The sequence below is a fragment of the Rutidosis leptorrhynchoides genome, unplaced genomic scaffold (genome assembly GCF_046630445.1).
Source record: "Rutidosis leptorrhynchoides isolate AG116_Rl617_1_P2 unplaced genomic scaffold, CSIRO_AGI_Rlap_v1 contig96, whole genome shotgun sequence".
Taxonomy (NCBI): Eukaryota; Viridiplantae; Streptophyta; class Magnoliopsida; order Asterales; family Asteraceae; genus Rutidosis; species Rutidosis leptorrhynchoides.
In genome coordinates, this window is record NW_027266889.1 from 602 (window position 1) to 21,877 (window position 21,276).

The 21,276-nt window shown below is 34.3% G+C and overlaps 3 protein-coding genes and 1 pseudogene across 3 annotated transcripts; 3 read left to right on the forward strand and 1 right to left on the reverse strand.

The window, feature by feature from the left end:
- The first annotated feature begins 9,593 nt into the window (after window positions 1–9,593).
- Window positions 9,594–12,415, forward strand: LOC139885324 (nudix hydrolase 3-like; annotated as a pseudogene).
- Window positions 12,416–12,452: 37 nt separating this feature from the next.
- LOC139885326 (nudix hydrolase 3-like) lies at window positions 12,453–14,474 on the forward strand. The gene is made up of 9 exons (XM_071869245.1): window positions 12,453–12,456; window positions 12,530–12,579; window positions 12,928–13,034; window positions 13,151–13,319; window positions 13,513–13,596; window positions 13,927–14,009; window positions 14,117–14,129; window positions 14,177–14,353; window positions 14,454–14,474. Exons 1-9 carry the CDS (start codon window positions 12,453–12,455, stop codon window positions 14,472–14,474), a joined length of 708 nt encoding a protein of 235 aa, XP_071725346.1.
- Window positions 14,475–14,602: 128 nt separating this feature from the next.
- LOC139885327 (tubby-like protein 4) lies at window positions 14,603–15,569 on the forward strand. The gene is made up of 5 exons (XM_071869246.1): window positions 14,603–14,692; window positions 14,790–14,879; window positions 14,988–15,080; window positions 15,171–15,238; window positions 15,332–15,569. Exons 1-5 carry the CDS (start codon window positions 14,603–14,605, stop codon window positions 15,567–15,569), a joined length of 579 nt encoding a protein of 192 aa, XP_071725347.1.
- A 321-nt stretch (window positions 15,570–15,890) lies between these two features.
- On the reverse strand, window positions 15,891–19,398 carry LOC139885328 (disease resistance protein UNI-like). The gene is made up of 4 exons (XM_071869247.1): window positions 18,786–19,398; window positions 16,656–18,622; window positions 16,097–16,237; window positions 15,891–15,983 (listed from the first exon to the last, which is right to left on the reverse strand). The coding sequence occupies exons 1-4, from the start codon at window positions 19,396–19,398 to the stop codon at window positions 15,891–15,893; spliced, it is 2,814 nt and encodes a 937-aa protein (XP_071725348.1).
- Window positions 19,399–21,276: the final 1,878 nt, after the last annotated feature.

A 21,276-nucleotide genomic window follows, 5' to 3' on the forward strand; every position in this document is an offset into this window, starting at 1 on the left:
TTTAACAAAGCATCTTTGATAAATTCATGCAAAACCTGTTGGTTTGGATAGTTTTGCGGTTAAAGAAAGAAACGATAATGGTTGAACCTGTTGGTTTGTGTTGTCTTAGTTAAAATCTTAAGTTTACTTCTCTACTCCTAACCTTCACGACACTCCTATCAAAAGCCATTCATAACAACATTGTTTGCTGCCTTTGTTCTCCATCAATTGGTGTTGCACGTTTCTGTTTAAGAAGGTTGAAATCTAAGTTTTTCTTCATGTTCGATTAAAGTCCTGTGAGAAGCTGAGAAATTGTTTTGTTTCAAAATGGCTAGATTGAGCAATTAGTTTCGACAACATATGATGGAATTTCGTTTTGTACTGTGTAGTATATCCAGAATTGGTAAAATCAGAGGTTGAAATATTCTTGCTTATTGGAAGGCTGATAGTGGAAAACAGGAAGCAGTTTTGCATTGTCATAGTATAGAATATTTTCTGCTGCAAAAATTAAAGATTCAACTATGTCTTGACAAGCAAGTTTCTTCCATGCACACAACATAACATGTTTGATAAAATGTCTCCGTCAAGATGATCCTGATTGGTTGAAAACTGGTTTTCTGCTGAATAATATTACAACTCGTATATTCTGGTTTGTATCATTTGGATTTGCGAGCTTCAGAGGTAAAAAGCAGAGCTTAAACTATGTCTTAGGACGCAAGCAAGCTATCATCTATGACGCAACCAAGCTATCATTTTAGGTACATCTTAAATGAGTGTATTTAGACAAAAATTAGATCTAAATACAATCATTTAAAAATAATATATCTAAAAAGCATTTAAGAAAAAGCATTTAAACGTAGCTAATTATAAGACCAAAAACAAACACTTTCATCAGCTCCAAAAAGTACTGGACAAGAAAAAGAGGAAGAAGAAGAAAGCAATTAAGAGCAACCACACCAGTTTTACCAAAACTCGTCATACTTTCTTCACAGAGACATTTTGTCAAACAGTTTGTGTGCATTGCTTTCTTCATCGCCAAGCCACCACATTTTCTTCACAATGCAGCCATAGACAATACTACTCATGACTCCAATATTTGAAAAATATCGACAGCATAAGCTAAATAACACTTTCTACTAATCAAACTCCAGAATCTCTATTCATCAAAAGCAGCAAAATAACTTAGACTCTAAGCAACCAAAAATGTATTGACTCTTCCCAAAAATACATATATATCAGTTCATCATCTATCCATCAGCTAATACATGAAAAGAGGATGCTAAATATGAGGAATCATTGACTTGAAGCAAAGACACAAAGCTGGACTCCTACATACCAAGCATTCTGTTCTGAACCCTTAGCTTCAAGACAGTAACAGTCCAGCCTTCATCAAGCAGCGTTCTGGATTCCTATCTTCAAGACAGTTCAACAAGCAGCATTCGGTTCTGGGTTCCTAGCTTCAAGGCAGTCTAGTGACAAAAACAGAATCAACTTCTTCTTAAACAGAAACGCAGCACCAACTGATGAAGAACAGGTTGTAGGCATTGAAAAATTGCTTGCTTCCCAAGAAAGATTTGAAGCTTTGATTTTCGTCAATCCTGGATGAACTTCACTCTGCAAAATGATCTTTCATGCATCTTTTGTCGAGTTTGATGCTCCAGCAAGCCATTTTGAGCCTAAATTTTTCTGGACTCTCACAGGCATTTTATCGAACAATTTGTGGGCATGTGTAGAAAAACTCGAAAAAACCAGTCATTTTGAAGCTTCTATTGTCCACACTTAGATTGTTTCTAAGTGAAACAATGAACCAGCAATTCAAGCAATCAAATATCAAAGCTACAGAGGTTAAATTGCTTAGAAAAATGTGGTAGCTTGATCATGAAGTAAAAACGGCAATACTGTAAAGCTTCTACATTTTGATAGTATTTGAAAGAACCCAGATTTTCATTAACGGAAGACAATTACAAAGAAGAGGCTTTATAGCCAAAATACTAAAAATCTCACTTTTACATCAACCAATCACATAATTTTTCATTGTATTTCATTTAACAGCTGTAAAATCTCTTCCTTGAGCTCCACTCATTCAATCACAGTCGTTCATCACGATTTCCAGCAACTTTGCAGCATTTTTGACAGTTTAGTCCCTGCAAAACTGCAGTTTTGCAGTTTGGTCCTTCTGTTTTCTGCAGTCTTCTAAACAGTCCGGCTTTAATCGTGAAACGAACTCTCCAACAGTTATATGGTCCCTTCTAGATGACGAATAACGAGTTAGGTCTTACAAATTCAAGAGGTACCTTGCTTAATCATCTCTATTCCTATCTACACCTACGTTAAATCGATAATAATTATATACCATTGTATCTATTCTTCAACCTAGCTAGCTGAAAATTTAATTTAGCTATAAAAATAAAGAGAATATGGTGACCGAACATGGTATGATCAATCAAAATTAGTGAATAACAAATTAGGTCTTACAAATTCAACAGATACAATACTTAATCATCCCTATTCCTATCTACACCTCATGTTAAATTGATAATAATTCTATACCATAGTATATTTTCTTCTTCCTAGCTCAAAAGTTCAGTATTATCAAAAATAAAGTGTAGCTATAAAAGTAAGGAGAACATGGTGAACTAACATGGTATGATCATTCAGATTCAATGAACGTATAGTTACCTGGTAAATCGTCAATCTGATATGACGGTCTAAAATTGTAGCTCAAAAGTTCAGCATCATAGAAGTTGAGTTTCTTCAATTCCTGACTTCCCAATTTGACCATCATAGCATAAGAATCATAGTTTCTTTATGGTCAAGTGAAGAGGAAGAGGGAAAACGACAAAACATATGATATCATCATCATCATATACTTATTATTATTATTATCATCATCATCATCATCATCATCATCATCATCATAATCATCATATACTTGTTATTATTGAATTGCCAACAGCCAGATAGGTCCGTCAACTCGACGCTAATGACGTTAGGTTTCCGACTAAATACTTGTTCCCTGATTCCAGTAGCAGTATGGTCCCTCCTGGTGCTTACGTTTATTTCAAAAATTAGTATTCAAACCGATAAGACCCATATGCTCCTTATAAACAGTTTGGCTCTAATTACTTGCTGGGAAACTTGTCACATTTTGAAACAGGTTGGTACTAATTACCTTATAGTATGTATATATATATACTAGGTTAAGGCCCACGACCCTGTCGCGGGCTTGGACCAGGTAATTATACAGTTTTAAATAACCTTTAAATGTTTGTATATTTAGAGCATTTTAAGAATTATATGTAATTGTTAATAATACTTACGTATTGATCAATCCTGCATTCATATATTTGTAATACATGATTATCTTGTTACTATATATTCGATACAAATTTTGTGATTACAATGAAAGATCAAAGTTCATGAGACCTAAAGAAACAACCAAAAATAAATTGAGAGCATAATCTGAGGCATTCATCGAAGCATGGTAAGAATCAAAATCCATGCCCTTTAAGAAATTTCTAAAGCAACCTACGAAGGTTGGATATATCTGGTCTATTTGTGTAATATAATAGTTCTTATTGTCCAAGACGCTGATGGATCATGTGATTTTACCTCAGGATGTGAAAGGTTCCCAGACTGTTGCTTTCAATTTAGCAAATGATGAACGTATAGTCAAAGATCGAGGAACATTAATGGTCATGCTTAAGAATGTTTCAGAAGCAAAGTATGATTTCTTCCTTCATTTCTATGATTTGCAAGCTGTTTATGTACTAGCTTATTGTTGCTTAAATGTGTCAAATTCGAGTACGGTTTCTCTACCTTCTTCATAATAGAATTACACTTAATAGGCTTTTGCAGAGTTAGCAATACTGATTCCTTAGGGTTTCCAACAGTGGGAAACATGACTCAGTGGGAATGTTTTGGCGCCGCCCTAATTTTAATTTTGATGGGAAATGAAATTTTAGGAACTGATCTGAACTTTGCTGGATAGTAGACATAATGGGATTTTAGGAACTCCCTGATATTCACCATACATCAGCATGACATTTCTACACCATGCTGTATTTCTGAAACGACGAGCTTGCTTTCTGAACCGGAAGCTATTCCCTTGCATAGTACTAGTTTTATCAACAAGCAATTCCAAGCGGTCTCACCTCCTCTGTCATTTGTGAATTAAGCAAAAAATTGAACAATAGTACCAGTTTAAAAATACTGAGTGATTCCACATTTAAAAGTACTATATATCACCACACACGCTCAAATTATGATGCAAATCAGTTCAATTTAAACAGAAACTAGCGATATATTCATGCACAGAGCAGAACTTGAACAGCTAAAGCATCAAATTCAATAATTAACACCATGATCAGCTTATTTCAGCTCAATTTAACATCGCAAGCTACAAATGGCTCATTTCAGCTCAATTTAACTTGGCAAACTCTTCAACAAGCCTACAACTCGGTAAGAGTACTGTTAAGCGCCTTTGTTTGAAAAATCGATCAGCTTAATTCTGGCGTTTTGATTGCATTTTTAAGACTGTTCATTAAGTTTATCGGTCAAGCAGCTCTGTTCTTATTCTTCGCAATTTCTAATCTTAATCTTCGCAAGATTAGCGATAATCAAATGAAATGTACTGGACCAACAATGGCGATTCATAAGATATCTTCAAAAAGACTCAATTAAAACAACGATTTCATCAAACACTGGGAAGAATCAGAAGAAGACAGAAAGTTTTGTAGATTTCCATCAAACATTAATCATGCTCATGCCAAGTACAATACAAAAAATACTCCTTACCCAAATAGCATTAAACGAAAAAGTAGCATACCGACAGAACGAGACCGTCTCAATTCCTAACAAACAGAAGAACAACACTACTTAAAAGACGACGCGAAATTGAGGCTCTTCGCTACCACTCGCCGGGAGTATCTGCCAGCGGCAAGGCTCGAGGTCATCGGAAACGGGGCAGAAACCAGTTAAGGTAGCCTTATCGCCGGTGGCGGCAACCGATCCAAACTCAAACACTGTGATATTCTCGGCTCCAGGAACCTCGATAGCTCCGTTCATGCCAGGGGCCGGGGTTTGGGAATCGATGGCGGTCATAGCTAGATTGGTTTTATCGGTAGATTCAGGTTGATCAGCCATCGAATCGAAGTCTGATAGCCACCACCGCGCACGGCTAGGTACCGACTACTACTACTAGTACCAGTTGATCAATCGACTACTACTACTAATAGATATTTTGGAAGTGATATGAGGAGTCTTGATTGCGGCACGATCAAACTACTCCCCGTAATATAAATTCCCCTGATCAAATTGGAACAATGAATCAATCACTTCACACAACATTTAATTTAATAATACAATTTCCTGGAAAGTTCTAGTAAGATTTAACTAACTCTCTTAGCTTTTCTCATTGATAATGATTTGGATTTATCTGGGGTTTTAGCTAATTCCATGATTTCTTGTTGAATTTCGTTAATTCTGTTCAATTTGTTGAAGAATTGGGCATTTATTGATGTTAAGTAATATCATATTCATGTGTAGTGAGATTTTATGTTATGGAATTATGTTCAGATGATTGCTTTTTGTGCAAGTAATATCATATTCATGTGTAGTGAGATTTCTTGAAAATGCATTGTTTTGTCCTGCTTTGATTGGTAATAAGGGTCTGATCGAATTAGGCTTGGTCAGTCAATAATGGTTCCGTTCGATTTCTTGTTTTGGTCATTTTCAATTAGACTTCGTTCAGTTTTTTAATGCCAATTCGTTTGGTCGGTTCGAATATTTAGTCACCGGAGTTAATTTCCGGTTATTTTTCTATTCGGAATTGTCGGATCAAATCGACCAGTATTACTACATTAAATCGATTTCTTGCATTGTTTGGTCTTTGAATTTGTTGGTAAGAACGGTCTGATCAGATTAAAGGTGTCCCGGTTGGTGGGCACTTGGTTAGTGAAAGAAAATCCCAGATAAAATAATGTTAAATAAACTAGTTTTTTTTGAAATAATGTTAAATAAACTATATTTATAAACAACAACATCTGTTTACGTATAAGAAATCTTTGATAAGAACTCAAATTAAACTAATCAAATTTATTGATTCCTTGCTATTTTATACAAGTGTTATGCTACAAAGAATCATATATACGTAAGCTTTAGCAATAATTATATTTTTGTGGACGATGTCTTAAATAATGTTATACTTGAAATTGGAATTTAACATTGTGTTCTTACGCACTTCATTCAAATTTTTATATACTTCATTCAAATTTTTATATGTGTATTATTTATGTGTTGTAATTATCATAATCATAGACACGTCATAAATTAAAATAACATAATTTCTTGTATAAAATGTGAGACTCATGATAAGCTAAATACAACACATAAATAGTACCAATATCATAATCTAAATGGAGTATAGAGATGATGTGTTACGTTACGGCAACTTAGAATTTCTCGACTTAAATAATGTTTTACTTGAAATTAGAAGACTCATGACTCTCCCTTCGAATAACGTTCATTGCATTAGTAGACAATTTGCAGTTGACCGAGTTGCATACATCAACTGATCTAGCCATCAAATATATTCTATCTGTAGTTAATATTATTTGTCACTTTTTCTATATAAATTATATTTAAAAAATGACAAATAATTAGAGACGGAAATAGTAGCTCGCATTAGTAATATTTTTTTTGTTACACCCCAAATATTTATTAATTAGACATAAAATTTTTAATTAATATCATACATACATGTATTTACCATATAATAAAACGCACGATTAGAATTAAAGATTATCGTGACATTTTGTGCATTGTTATATTGTTATCTTAAAAATATATAATATATATGTGTAGGTCCCACATAAATTATTTAAAAAAAAAAAAAAGAACAGAACACAACGGGAAGCTTCTAGCTTCCCTTTAGGAAAGAAAGGTAATAGTAAATAATATAAAAATATATATAAAATATATTACTTTGACTTTAAAGAATAAATAAAAAAAAAAAAAGAAGAAATGGTGGAGCTGACTCAGTCATTATACATATATATATAATATAGACTATAGATAGATAGACAGAAGAGAAAGAGAGATAGATACAGAGAGTGAGAGAACGAGCAGAAGAGAAAAACAAAGAGAGAAAGAGAGGAGAAAAAAAGAAAGAAAGGAAGAGATCGATCAGAAAGGGAAAAAGTTAAATTAAGTTTAATTGGTTAATTGATATTATTTGTTAAGTCTTTCGTCTCAATATTTTTAGTATTTTCATTTTAATACATCTCCTAAATAGATGTTTAAATAAATGCTCATATATGTCAATGTATATAATATTTATATATTTATGTTTTACATCTTGTTTGTCGAGAAAGTGGAAGGGGTGTATTCCTTCTCTTCAAAAAGAAGAATAATTGGGTAGTATCAATATAAAAGAAAAGTTAAATTAATTAGAAATTAAAATTAAATTAATAATATCTAAACTAATGAAGGAATATAAAATAAATTTTGAAATTATTAAAATTGATGAATATATATATATATGGGATTTTGTAGTTTTATTAAAATATTCTGATAAGGTTGTATGATAAATTTTCTTGATGTATTGATTTGAGTAAATTGGAAAGGACATTAGTTTGCATTCCATGCATTCACGGCACTTCATATAGAACTGTGAGTCGATATTAATTATTGGAACAATTATAATGATATTGATGTTTTAGGAGATGTAGATCAAAGTTAGAATGTGCGATCGCGGTGTTCTTCGAGATAGGTATTGCATAGCAAAAGAGGTAAGTACCTGATACACTATATACTAATATAATGGTTTTCTAATAAACTGTATGTCTGTGGTTGTATATATACGTATGTATATATATATATAAATGTGTTTGGAAAATATGTTTGAGAAATTTGGTTGTGAAAAGTAATTATTGTGTATTGATTTAGTGAAACGATATTCCTGATTGGTTGTGAAAATGTAATTATGGAATCGAGGTTTCAAGCTTGGTTAATTGATTGACTTTAAAACTATTTTTATTCTTGAAATTTATATTAACTAATGAAAAGTTAGTTCTAAATGATTTGAGAAGTGCTTGAGAATTAATTCGTGGAAATAAATGTGAGTTTGTTGGTGTAAGCGACTTTCATATAAGTTTCTGAAAACTAATTCTTGATTCTGCTATTTGAGACTGGGTTCGGGATGATTTATCGAAGGGAAGTATAAATACTTCCTATTGGCACACGTGTAGGTTATGGCCATATACCGAGTTTATTGTGGGACTATCTAGTTTTGGGTCCCTGTCATTTCTAGAGTGACATTAGTAACGAGGACGGGCCCACGGTGAGGCTGAGGCTGGCTTTGTGCTAACCAAAGCCAAAAGACGTGGAGACGGGTCGTTACCATTTCCGTAACGAACGGGCCCACGGTGAGGTCGAGGTATGCTTTGTGCTAACCTAAACCAAAAGACGTGGTAAGGCGTATCGTTACAGCACTTAGACACGATCTAGGTACCACGTGCCAACCGACCGACTTGGGTAAATGTCGGAGTTTCCTGGTTTAATGAACATTTTGATTTTGCTGGATTCTGATTCTATAAAAATCATTTTAACAGGCTTGAATTTCTAATTGATTAATTATGGTGTTAAGCGGATTTGGATTTGTGAAGTATGAACTATGATAAGGTTTGATAAAAATATAAATATATTCACTCCGTATTTGAGATAAATAAAGTTTTCAAAATCTTTTAAATGGGTTTTGAAACTTCTATGGATATACTGAATATTGGTCTACCTTTATATTATTATATATGTATTTGGTACTTATTGAGTGCGTTGTCACTCATTCGAATAGTATATTATTTTTCTTTGCAGTTCATAGATTAGACTGTTCGAGAAAGCGCGTAAGGAGTCCGACTTCGTCTCTCTTGAAGAATGTATGTTCTTTTTATTCATTTTCCATTAGAAATTACTCCGTGTTGGTAGAATAAGACAGATAATAAATTAATTGTAATAAAAATGTAACACTTGTTGATTTAGAAATTTTATCAGGCTGGTCTAAATCTCAGGTTGAGGAGATTAAGACGCCGGTCACGGCTAGGGTGGTTTTGGGTCGTGACATTTTTTAGCCCCCATGATATCATATATAATATATTTATATATATTTATTACTCTTTTCGTCGCATGTTTTTTAGACTTTTCATTTTATCTTAAAAATAATAACTCTCATAAAGTCATACATAATTTATATCAAAATATATTGTTTAAACATATGGGTTGGGTTATAGAAATTTAGTTTAACTCTATAGAAATAATCTTTTAAATTACCAAAACGCCACAATCCACATCAACACCGTTAAATAAACCTAACGGTCTGGGTCAATGCCGCCGCAGAGCATCTTGCATTAATGGAACTAAAGTGCAAGGAGCTAGATATAATCTTTTAAATTTAAAAGGTTTAAAACGTAAGAATTATCAAAGTTAAAGGACAAATATCAAACATTGTCTTCTTCTTCCTCTTCCTCTTCTTCTTCTTCTTCTTCCAGCTAACTAAAGTTATGTTTTTTTCTTTTCCTTCCATTCGTCTCGACTCGACTCGATTGGGAATAGACGATCAAATGGCAAAAGACGAAGTAGAGTATTTCGATGTTCTCACTACAACTGGTGAAAAGACTGGCATCTCTAAACCCAGGCAAGTTTGTTTTCTCTCCGAAAAAAATTTCATTCATTTTGATTTTGTCTGTAAGTTCTCTTATTGTGAATGTTTCGATTTTTTGTAGGGGAGATGTTCATCGAGATGGAGATTATCATCGGGCAGTTCATGTTTGGATTTATGCAGAGAGCACACAACAGCTTCTTTTGCAAAAACGAGTCGATTCAAAGGATTCATGGCCTGGCTTGTGGGATATTTCCAGTGCAGGTCACATTTCAGCCGGTGATACTTCCCTTATTTGAGCTCAGTAAGTGTTATATATGTATTTTGAATTGGGGAATTGAATTTAGAATCGTAGCGAAAATGGAAGATTGAAATCAATATCGTACACGGTCAATGTTGGATTCAAGAACGATTACTAGTTTCATTATAATGTGGTAAAAGAGAAATATTGAATACGTTATGTATATGAAACTATTGGCAGTGCTCTCTTATTGGTGCGTTTCTATTATGCTTGAGCTAATAGTTGATATTTTGTGCATTCAGACGGGAGCTTGAAGAAGAATTAGGCATAAAGCTACCCAATGATGCATTTGAGTTGATATTTGTGTTTCTTCAAGAATGGTTAGTGCATCAGACCGCCTTCTTATTTCTCTCGAGCCATTTATTTCTTTTAGTGTATATTTTGATGAACTGGTTCTGCTAAACTTCAGTGCTTTAAATACCTAAACCTTTATATTTTATCAGACAATTCATCGTAATGCAAGGGATAATCGTCTCCCATTTGACTTGGGGATCTTCATTTTCTCCACCCATGTGGTCTGTCCAATCATTTCGAAACTGCTGTTTACTTAGTTGTTTCATGCAGCGTCATAAATGATGGAAAATTCATCAACAATGAGTACAACGATGTGTATTTAGCGACAACTAAAGATCCCATTCCTTTGGAGGCCTTCACACTTCAGGTGAGGATACTGACGGTTGTGTTGAAATTCAAGTAATTTTATCCTTGAGTTTAATTTAGCCGTGCATTCCTTACTGTTATAAAAGATAAGTCACACTTGCCTTAATCTAGAATACGGCTGTACTTTCCTAACTTCAGGTTAATAGCTTGTATTGTATAGTCTTGTTTTCATTCATGGTCTTTGCCTCTGCAACAAGTTTTCGGAAGCTTTTGGAGTTTCTTATTAGTTTGGCCATTCAGTCAAAGCATATTTTCATTCTTTATAATCAATCCTTCTGTGAAATAAATGTCTGACCTGAAGACATGCTCTTATTTCTTGGCAGGAAACAGAAGTCTCAGCTGTTAAATATATTTCCTACGAGGAATATAGAAGCTTACTTGCCAAAGAAGATCCTAAGTATGTCCCTTATGATGTGGAGGGACAATATGGTCAGCTCTTCGACATAATCTCCAAAAGGTATGTTTAACAGAATCATCTTCTAAACCACAAGGCTAAAATCTGCTATACAGCAAGGTCTTCCATGACTATGTCGACCTTTAAACTAATTTTATTGCCTCTTTTCTTAATTATTTTAGTGGTTTAAAGAGGGCAAGATTTGTAGTTTATTTAATGTTGTATTGAATTGAATTTGAGATTCAAACATTGTTTCCTCGTGTATTTGTGGCGTGTGATACTTTGTAGACCACCTGCACAGCTTGTAAAGCCTTCCTGAAATCTGACAGTCTGATGTTACCATTAGAAAGGATTATTATGCTTAGCTATGCCCGGAATATTTATTTTTATGACATCATTATACATTTCCTCATCCAAAGCTAGCAAATTGGTGAATTTTGTTACCTAATTGGGTTGAAATGTTTCATTTTCTAGAATTTCATATATTCTTGATTCTTACTTCACACCAAATTTCGAAGGTACATAGATAACCCAGTGGAACGCAGTTTGTCTCTACAAAAGAAACTCAATAGATATGCTCCTGTTACTCTTGATGCGGAGGTCGGGCTCCCTATTACTGTTATTGATTCGTTCATTCTAATTTTCCTGCTCCCTTTTTTCCTTTTTAGCAACATTTTGCAATGATAATTGATTTTTCTCTTTTGTTAGATTAATGTTTTCAATCGTTTTTCTCACTGCAGCTTACAGGACTGACAGATGCTGATAAGGAAGCTCTGGTATTACTTATAAAGGCTGCAAAAATAATGGATGAAATCTTCTACCTTCAGGTTACGTATCAATTACTGCATATGGATCATTTGATGCACCCAAAAATCATACTCTTTAAAAACCCGAAAAAGTTGCAGTATAAAAGCATAAAGAGGGGCTACCATGAAATTTTGTTTGTTCGCTGTGTGAGAATTTGTATGGAGTTCTTAGTTTTCTGAGATAATGTCTTCTGTTGGTTACACACATGAGAAGCCGCCTGCATTGAAATTGTGGTGGGATTAGAAATTCCCATGCGCTCATGCCATTATTTAATTGAGGGCTCGCAATCTAATACGTAGCATAACATCCTACATGTCTCCCTTGGCCTTTTTGCGTTTCCTTTAACAATCATCTAACACCTTTTTCTATGTTGGGAAGATCTTCAAAATGGAAATATTAATTGACTGATACACATATATCATCTTTTTATTCTGCATGTATTTTTTGTATCAGGTTTTCTTTTCTGTTAAATGTTGATGGTGGTCTGATCACCGTCAATTTTCCATTTTCAGTTTGGTGCAGCAATCCAGCACTACGGGATTGGTTGAAGCAACATGCTGATGCATCAGAACTAAACAAGCTTAAGTGGATGTATTATTCAATTAATAAGTGCCCATGGTAAGCGCCCCCTTTTTTTTATTGTTGTTTCTTATCTTTGTATGAGTTGCTTTTGAATGCAAAATGTCCTACGTGTTTTGTGAGCTAGAAAGGGTTATCTAACAGCAGAAGTAAACAGAAATTATTGCTGCTCCTATTCGTGTAATCCAGCTCGTATATAATGCAGGGGTATGTACAAGGAATATGTTTTATCTTCTAATATTCACTAGTTTGAACTTTAAAGATGAGAAATTATGCATTAAGATGAACCTAACTACAATTTTCAACATTGTTAGACTGATTTTATCATTCAATCTTGGTTTTATACTAACATTTTAGATTGGATATATCTGGTGGAACTGAGAACAAACTGTAACACGTAGAGCTTGTAGCTGCTCGAACTTCCTACTTAATACTTGAAACTTTTTGATTGAAGAAGATTCCATAAATCCAATATTTCGCTGTCTGACCACTGGACACTTCATCTTGACTATCATCAGTTCTCAGTCTGACATTATGGACTTGAATTCGCCTCAGGATGTGAAAGGTCCTCAGACTGTTGCTTTCAATTTACCAAATGATGAATGTATAGTCAAAGATCGAGGAACATCAATGGTCATGCTTAAGAATGTTTCAGAAGCAAAGTACGATTTTTCATTTCTATGATCTGCAAGAGTTCTATGTACTCGCTTATTGTTGCTTAAACGTGTCAAACTCGAATACTGTCTTCTTTTTTATCTAAACCATCTGCATTGACCAGGTTTCTTCATATTCTTCTACCTATTGCTGATGCATGTATTGCTAAAGATCAACAAGGTCTTGTTGATTTCGATTCCTTTTTCACTCAAACTATATGTCACGAGTGTTGCCATGGAATTGGGCCCCATCTCATAACTCTTCCAAGTGGTCAAAAGTCAACCGTCAGATTGGTAAGTTACTTCAGATAATTACTTATCACTTCATTCCTGGTTCTGTTTTATAGTTTTCTGAAATGTTTATCTGTTCATGTGCTGAACTTGAATTAGTCGTACTTTCATTTCTTCTGTGCATCCTCAAACCATTTCAGTTTTCCAGTTTTAAGATTGAAATACTAAATTGCCGTGTGAATGGCATCTCTTACAGGAATTGCAAGAACTCCATTCAGCTTTAGAAGAAGCAAAAGCAGATATAGTTGGCCTTTGGGCTTTGCAATTTCTAATTAGCAAGGTGTGTACAAAATCTTTCACAGTCTTTGATTCACTCGGTCTTGTGATTTGGTAATAAATATTACTTCTTGCATTCTGGAATCCTTGGAATAATTTTAATGAGAAAAAGGACGAATAAGAAATGAAGAAAGGATAATCTAAATTTCATGTACAATATTATCAATTAATTGTGAACATTTATAAACAAACAATCAATTAACAGAAAGAGTTACTGCAGACAAAAGCAACTGAACGAGCTAGAGTATATTGAATAATTTGATCTTGAGTTGAGTTAAATTGGTTTGACATCCAATCTCCATTCTCCCTGACATTTTGTGTTTACAATTAACAGAAAGAGTTACTGCAGTCAATGTATGTTTCTTTTCTAGCAGGCTGCTTCCGCTCAGTATGGTTTGGTTTAGAAGAAGCTCATGGGTGAGCAAATTAATCCAATCCATCCACTTTGATAATCTTTTCTCTGTTGGCTTTGAATCTGTCTATAACAAGCTCTCTACAATATTTGCTGATTATCTTCAGAAAAGGAAAATCGGAGACGTAATTATCCGCCTTACATTGTTGGATGTTTCGTATTCTGATCTCAGGAAGGCCAGGGGCGAGAAGTTAGGAAACTAGCAGTTGCATACCACAAGAGACGTAATGGAAAATCGGAGTTCATAATTGCACAGAGTACAAAAGGAATATTGTGTAATGCAGATGAAAGCTTTATAGGAACACTTACTTCTAACCTCATGGGCTCTAAATACAATATCTGGAATCAGGTTCCTTTCTTGTTTTCCTGAGCTGTACTATCAAATGAGTTCATAAAGTATTAAAAAACGTTTTTTGATTTAATACGGTTAACGTTTGATTAAATTGCAGGGGAAAAGTTTAACTAATTAGCCTAGTTCGCTTCTTGCTGTTGTAAGGTATACTTAAATATCCCTCCTTTTGCAAATTTCTATTTCAACTAAACTTGTATATATGCTTTCTTTTTTTGTGCTAAATTATTTTGTTGGTTTTACAGATTCATGCCAACGGTAGTCACATGCACTGGAAGCCATCGGAGCATGAAAGTATATATACCTAAACACCAATCCATGAGGTTTAACAATGCCAAGGTATTTATTTATCGCAATTCAGATTTGTGTACGCTGAAACTTCTCGACAGACAACTTCATTTTCAATCCATAATTTGCAACTTCTTTTGAATTGTAGGTTCAACTTATCGGTGGCCTTCCTGATGACTGGGAAGGGAAAATGGACAAAATCTATAAGTTGTGCTCTAGGACTCCAAACTACAACAATGTAAGATAATATGATTTGAATGCATTTTAGCTTTTATCAAAAGAAAAGGGACTATTATTAAGCTATGGATGAATTTGACCTTGTGGATTTGCAATATGATTGTTTCAGCTATCAAAGCAATATGAACTTGACTTCAGAGACAGGGGGAGATTGGGACTTAGAATTCAACGCTCGGTAAAGAATTTTCAACTCACATACGAGGTATTAACAATTTCCTTACCTCAATCAGCTTGTATTGGTTTTCTTATTTTTGTCGGCTTATAAATTATTTGTATGACAACTTTATTATAGGAGAATGGAAGGCAGACAATTCTTCAGCTAGGGAAGGTAGATAAGTCGAAGTATATTATGGATTTCAGGTACATCGAGTGTGGTTTTGAGCAAATAAATTCCGAAATACTTCAAGTATGAACCAAAATGTGAATTGAAGCAATGATGACTTCCTTTTGCAGATATCCTTTAGCAGGCTACCAAGCACTATGCATAGCATTTCATCTTTCTGTAGTTCAACCTCTAAACACGTTAGTTTCGACGGAGAATTGTAACTTTTTGGGAATTCCTGCCCAGTGGTCTTCCATTGGGGGACGATTTTGTTACAGGGTGATTAGGCAACGAGCATTGGGATGGGATTCTAAGATATTGCTCTTAAAATTTGAGCTATGTACTCTGAATTTTCCAATTGGTATGTAATAATAATCTAAAATATGAGTTGATGCAAAAGATTGTTGCTTAATCTTCATCATTTTGTTCATCACTTTATGTTTCATCACAATGTTGCTTGTGTCCTCTTTACTGTATCCTATTCCTATCGTAAAAAAAGTTGAATTCTCTCAACCTCAGGCAGAATTTTATGTTATGCACAAAACAATTAACATAGCAAGAAAGAAGTGACAAATTAAAAGAGTCCATTTGTATGTATCTTGTTGCTAATGATATATACTTTGGTAGAAGCAAGCAGGCAGGCCGGGACGTCTATTGTCTGCCAAATTGCATGCACGTGTACCGAATCAATCAATCATCTGCTTCCACGTAAGGTGGTAGTGTACTCTCAGTGTAACCACGTGTCCAATTAACATCATTTGATGACGTGGAAGTTATTTCTCCCTTCAACATATTTGGAGTTTTGATAATAAAACGAAAATTAGAACTTATAATATTGAGACAAAATAAGGGAACATATATGTATAATAAGCTTTAAAGTTGGGAAATATGATTACCTCTGTTCTGACTTTGGCATGCACGGCTCCATTTGTATCAATGCTAAACCTCGTAGTCATATGAGGACATCCTGTTATCTCTATTTCGTCCAATACTGGGAAGATAAAACGATACCTCCTTGGACATAAATTGAAATTTTCCTAAAGTATCCAACCCGTTAAGATCAATACTCAAAGCTTATGAATTATAATATACTTAATATCAATGTGTCAAATTATTTATTTTTCCTAATTTAATTATATACTCCCTTTAATATAAAATACTCATCAAATGACATAGTTTAAATTTATGACACTAGTGAGAGGGCATGGACGAATTTTTTTAAAATGAAAAAAATTAATATTATTATTGATAGTGAGGCTTGTATGATTAATTTTGGATAAAACTATTTTTAAAGTTGATTTCAAAAAAAATTGTATGATTAATTTTCTATTATAAGAAGATATGTTGTCGAAATAAATATAAGAAAAATGAACTGAAAAAAGTTAAATTTATATTTTTTCTAAATTAATTTAGAAATAATATGTTTATTATATAAAATTAATTGAGCATAAGTACCTGCAAGATTCCAGTGAAGTAGAGAGTTTTCAACTTGGGAAGCAAACACGTGATCATGTCAGCATTTCCACCTGATCCATATGCTGCAAACACGTGCTTTAAAGCTGCGCAGTCCTGTATGAACAGCTCTTCCAAATGCAGCAAACTTGAACCTATGTGGACCGGGAACACATATTCTAAGTTTGGGCAATTGTAAATATATACATTTCTAAGACTTTGGAGACGAAAATGTTGACTAGGCCCATTCCATATGCACTTCAATTTATCTAAATCATCCAAATTTAAAGATGTCAAATTTGGGCTGTCTTCAACATGTGTTAAATCGAACACACACTCCACATCTGGGCATCTTGTAATATATAAAATCTTCATGTCTCCTCCCTTGTGAACATCCGGGATGATATTCCGAAAGCCATCAAAGTTATTTAGATGAAGATTTTCGACGGAGGGTAATAAGTTAATGAATGGACTGAACAAGCTTGCATTTCCACGTGCAAAATTCAAGGTTCTTGTATCTCTGAATGCATCAAAAGCTGATATCAAATCACTCTTTCCAGATATCACACTAATGTCGAACGTTGACAATTTTTTGAAAATTAAGCATGTTGCTGCGATAAGCTTTTCATGAATTTCCAGTGCTAATCCTTTCAAACGGGGTAGTTTATTTAACTCTGTTAAAAATGCCTTGCCCTGCTCTTCAAAGCTCTCGTCCTGCTCTTCAAAGCTCCAATTATTTAAAAAATTCCAACATTCTTGAACACAAAACTCTTCTAAATTGGATAATCTTGAGATCGCCTGAGGAGAAATACTTCTTAATGAAGACAATTTCATCAATTGTAGTACCTTCAAATTCTTTAATTCGAAGATTTCGTCTGGTAACTCAGACACACCTTTATCAATTTCATCAATGATTCTTAATCGAAGATTTCGTCCGGTAATTCGAAGAATTTCTAGGCTGCTGAGGTTCTTAATTGAAGATATGCCATTCATGCTGAAGTGGCAATCGTTTAATTCCAGAGTTTGAAGGTTTGTCAAAAACTGAAATGATACCTGAAACAACTCGCAATCAATCATACGCAGAACCTTCAAGGCATTCATTCCTTGAAAACATGAGCCACAAACCTTCATCTTTATATCCTTTCCAGCTAAGCCACGTCCCTCCATAAACAAAGTGTTGAGTTTTGGATAAGCCAATCCTTGCGGAATCTCTTCTATACTATTGTGCATCAAAGAGATTGACGTGTAACATTCAGAACGGTTGTCCTTTGGCCATGACTCCAACCCAGCATGCTTGACCATGAATATGTTCTCCCCATCTGACGCTATCCTATGCGCAGTATCACGAACAATGTCATGTAATTTCACAAATATGTCTCCACCTGTATCCAATACTAAGCCACAATTTCGGAGAGTGTCCATCATTACAATCATTTCTCTCCTTGCAGTGCTGATTGTGGTGTAATCTTCAAATAGTCCTAATCCCCATGCAATCCAGGTCAAGTCTTCCATAGAAATTTCATAGTCTTCAGGGAATAAAGAGCACAACAGAAAGCATGACTGAATTTTTTTCCCGTTCAAGAAGTCAAAACTGACCTTAATACGTCCATATATATCTTCGTCGCCATCAACATTCACAAATCTAGCATTACTTAATTTTTCTAGAGCTGAACTCCATTCCCTCGCAGATTTCCCCTTCAAAGTCTTTCCGACAATTACAATTGCTAAAGGCAGCCCCTTGCATTCTTTAGCAACCTCCTTGGCATCATCAATAAATGTTGAAGACTCTCCGTCGTCCGATATCCCTGCAGTGACCTCGAATAAGGCCCATGCTTCATCTTCAGGTAACACGCTCAATTGAACCATTTTTTGACATCCCATAGAAGTACATACATTTTTTTTACGGGTTGTCAGCAGGATCTTGCAACCATTATTATCATTGACTAGTGGAATCCCAATTTCTGTGAAGTCTAAGGGTTTCCAAACGTCATCCAAGATTAGAAGGGTATTCTTCTCGCTTTGAAATCTCGCCCATAAGCGGCGTGCTCTTGTCATTATGTCACTCTCATCAAACTCCAAACGCAATTGTTCAGCAATTTGCGCTTGAATGCTTTTTTTATCAAATTGGGATACGGTCGCCCCACACAACTGTGTCAAAAAGCTTCAACTCTTCAACTTTCTCACACAAACTTTTACCCAAAGTTGTCTTACCCACACCTCCCATTCCATATAATCCAATAACGCTTACTTTATCATCTTTCAGCTCCTCAAGGACTTGATCGAATGCCGCTTTTGTTGTGTCAGAAGACACAAAACCTTTGAATGGAATGGGCCGAAGAGGTGCAGGGTCACCCACCTTAGCGAAATTCCCATTTTCTGCAAGCCTGGTAGCTTCAATCACCTCCTTTGCTGCTTTCCTGCATGACTTGTATCGAGAACAACAATTAGCATTGCAGCATGAACTGCACAGTTGTTGAAGATCATTTTCCAAGCTCTCCATGCCTTCAACGGCTGTTTGAACTTTCTTCAGCCAATCCTCGACATTGTCTCTAATTTTTTCAGAGTTCCCTTTGGCTCGAACGACATCTTTTTGCACCTGCCCTTGCGCCGCTTTCAGTTTCCGGATTGCTTCCCTCAGTTCTTCAAGGATTCTTTTATAGCGAAAAATGTAGCGAAGTTGACGTTTTGCTGGCTCCACTAATAACTCTGCAACCTTACCAAGAACGGAAACAATCTGATCGGCCATGTCTGTCCTGCCCACAAATTCTACACATGAGATATATAATAAAAGTATAATTAAACAACAGGAAGACGTACTGGAAGAAATTTTAATATAGATATACTCAAAAAAAAAAACAAATGAATATAGATGGATGTTCAACACTTGAACTGAACTGACCTTTCAAGACTTTGCTCAAATGCAAGAGTTTGAAGATGATAATCTGAATGTAATTACCTACTCTCAACTACATTGTACGGAGTTTTTAATGCTGGCAAAATTGAGTGGAGAAAAGGAAAGGGTTGTCGGCCACGAGGGTGAAATGAGGTGATGGAAACATTTCATAATTATTACCTTCTGAAATTTTTGAAGAAATTTGTTTTTTTACTATTGAAATGAACACGCATTTCATAATTATATGGTTCAATGCATGTGAAGTGTGAGCATACAGTAATGATGGGACCCTTCTTAATTTATTTTTGTCTCGATAACATAATAATAATATTTCTCATTATTATCCTGTTTTATTGGTCATTTTATTTTATTGGCCTCGAATCCAATTGTTAAATGGGTATTTTTGAATATAACTACGATTTTCATTAAGATGAATGAAGATAAAGACGAATCTAACTACAATTTTCCATATTGTTAGACTGATTTTATCATTTAATTTTGATTTTTTTATGTTGACAAGTCTATTAATGGATATTAATGGATATCGAGGGACGAAGTCAGGATGTAGTCCCGAAAAAAATAATTTATTTATCTATCAGATGAATGTTGTTAGGAAACTCAAAAGGAGATTAATGCCTCGTTCGTTTTCGGGTTTTTGTCATGTTTCGTTTTGCTTTTTGATGCTCTAGCATTTAGGAAGCCTTCGGTGTAGAGCATATATACAGTACTTAATTTATTTATTTTTGACGTTTATACAGTACTTAATTAATTAAGTACTTCTTCTTCATTACTGTCTCTATCTCTCTCTCGATGGCAAATCTATCACAATCCCTTTCAATCAACGCGCCCTTCGCCGGCGGTGCGGCCAGCCCAAACCCCGCCGCCGTTGTCGGTTCCGGAACTCCCCAAAACTTAGACCGGAAAATGGCGTCTGCTGAGCACTTAGTGCTTGACCTTAGCAATCCTGATCTCTTTTTTCTTGAATAAATTTAGTAATTTTTTCTTTTTCAATTTGATCGTTTTATTTGCATATTTGTTCAGTTCTTGGGTTTTTCTTTTCCTGATTGGTTTAAGAAGGAGAAAATCTAAATAAATTTTTTCTCTTTCGTTTGTTGCGGAGAGTTTTTTTGAAACTTTGAGGTTTAATTTCGATAGGTAGTTCGAGGAAAATCTAAATATAAATGTAACCGAAGTTTAATTTTGTAACTTATTGGTGTGCTGGTTTTGATTCATCTCTGTGCGTCTGTTTGTGAAATCTGTTTATTTTTGTTCTCATTATTTCTGATAACATGTGCATTTATCTTCTCTCATTCAGAAGATATTATTTTAATATAACTACAGTATAAAATATTATTATAAAATTATAAAATATTAACCACTATTAAAAAATTTAATATTATTTTAATCTAACTAGGGTAAATCTTTAAACATGAAAAAGCATCGAAAAACAACAAAAAAACAACTAAAAACAAAATAATTTGGAGCAAGGATGAAAACGAACGCACCCTATGTTACGTAGAGTAAAATAAATTGAGTTGTAACAAATTATATATTTTCTAAGTATATATATGGTCGCACCGCGAATATTTTCAAATTTTACATAATTTAATCTATCAAAATATATTAATATTGACATGATAAAAGTTTTAGTTAACTATTATACACAAAAAATATATATAAAAAAGACTAGATTATACTTATGGTAACATGTTTTTTGTTCTATTTAATTAA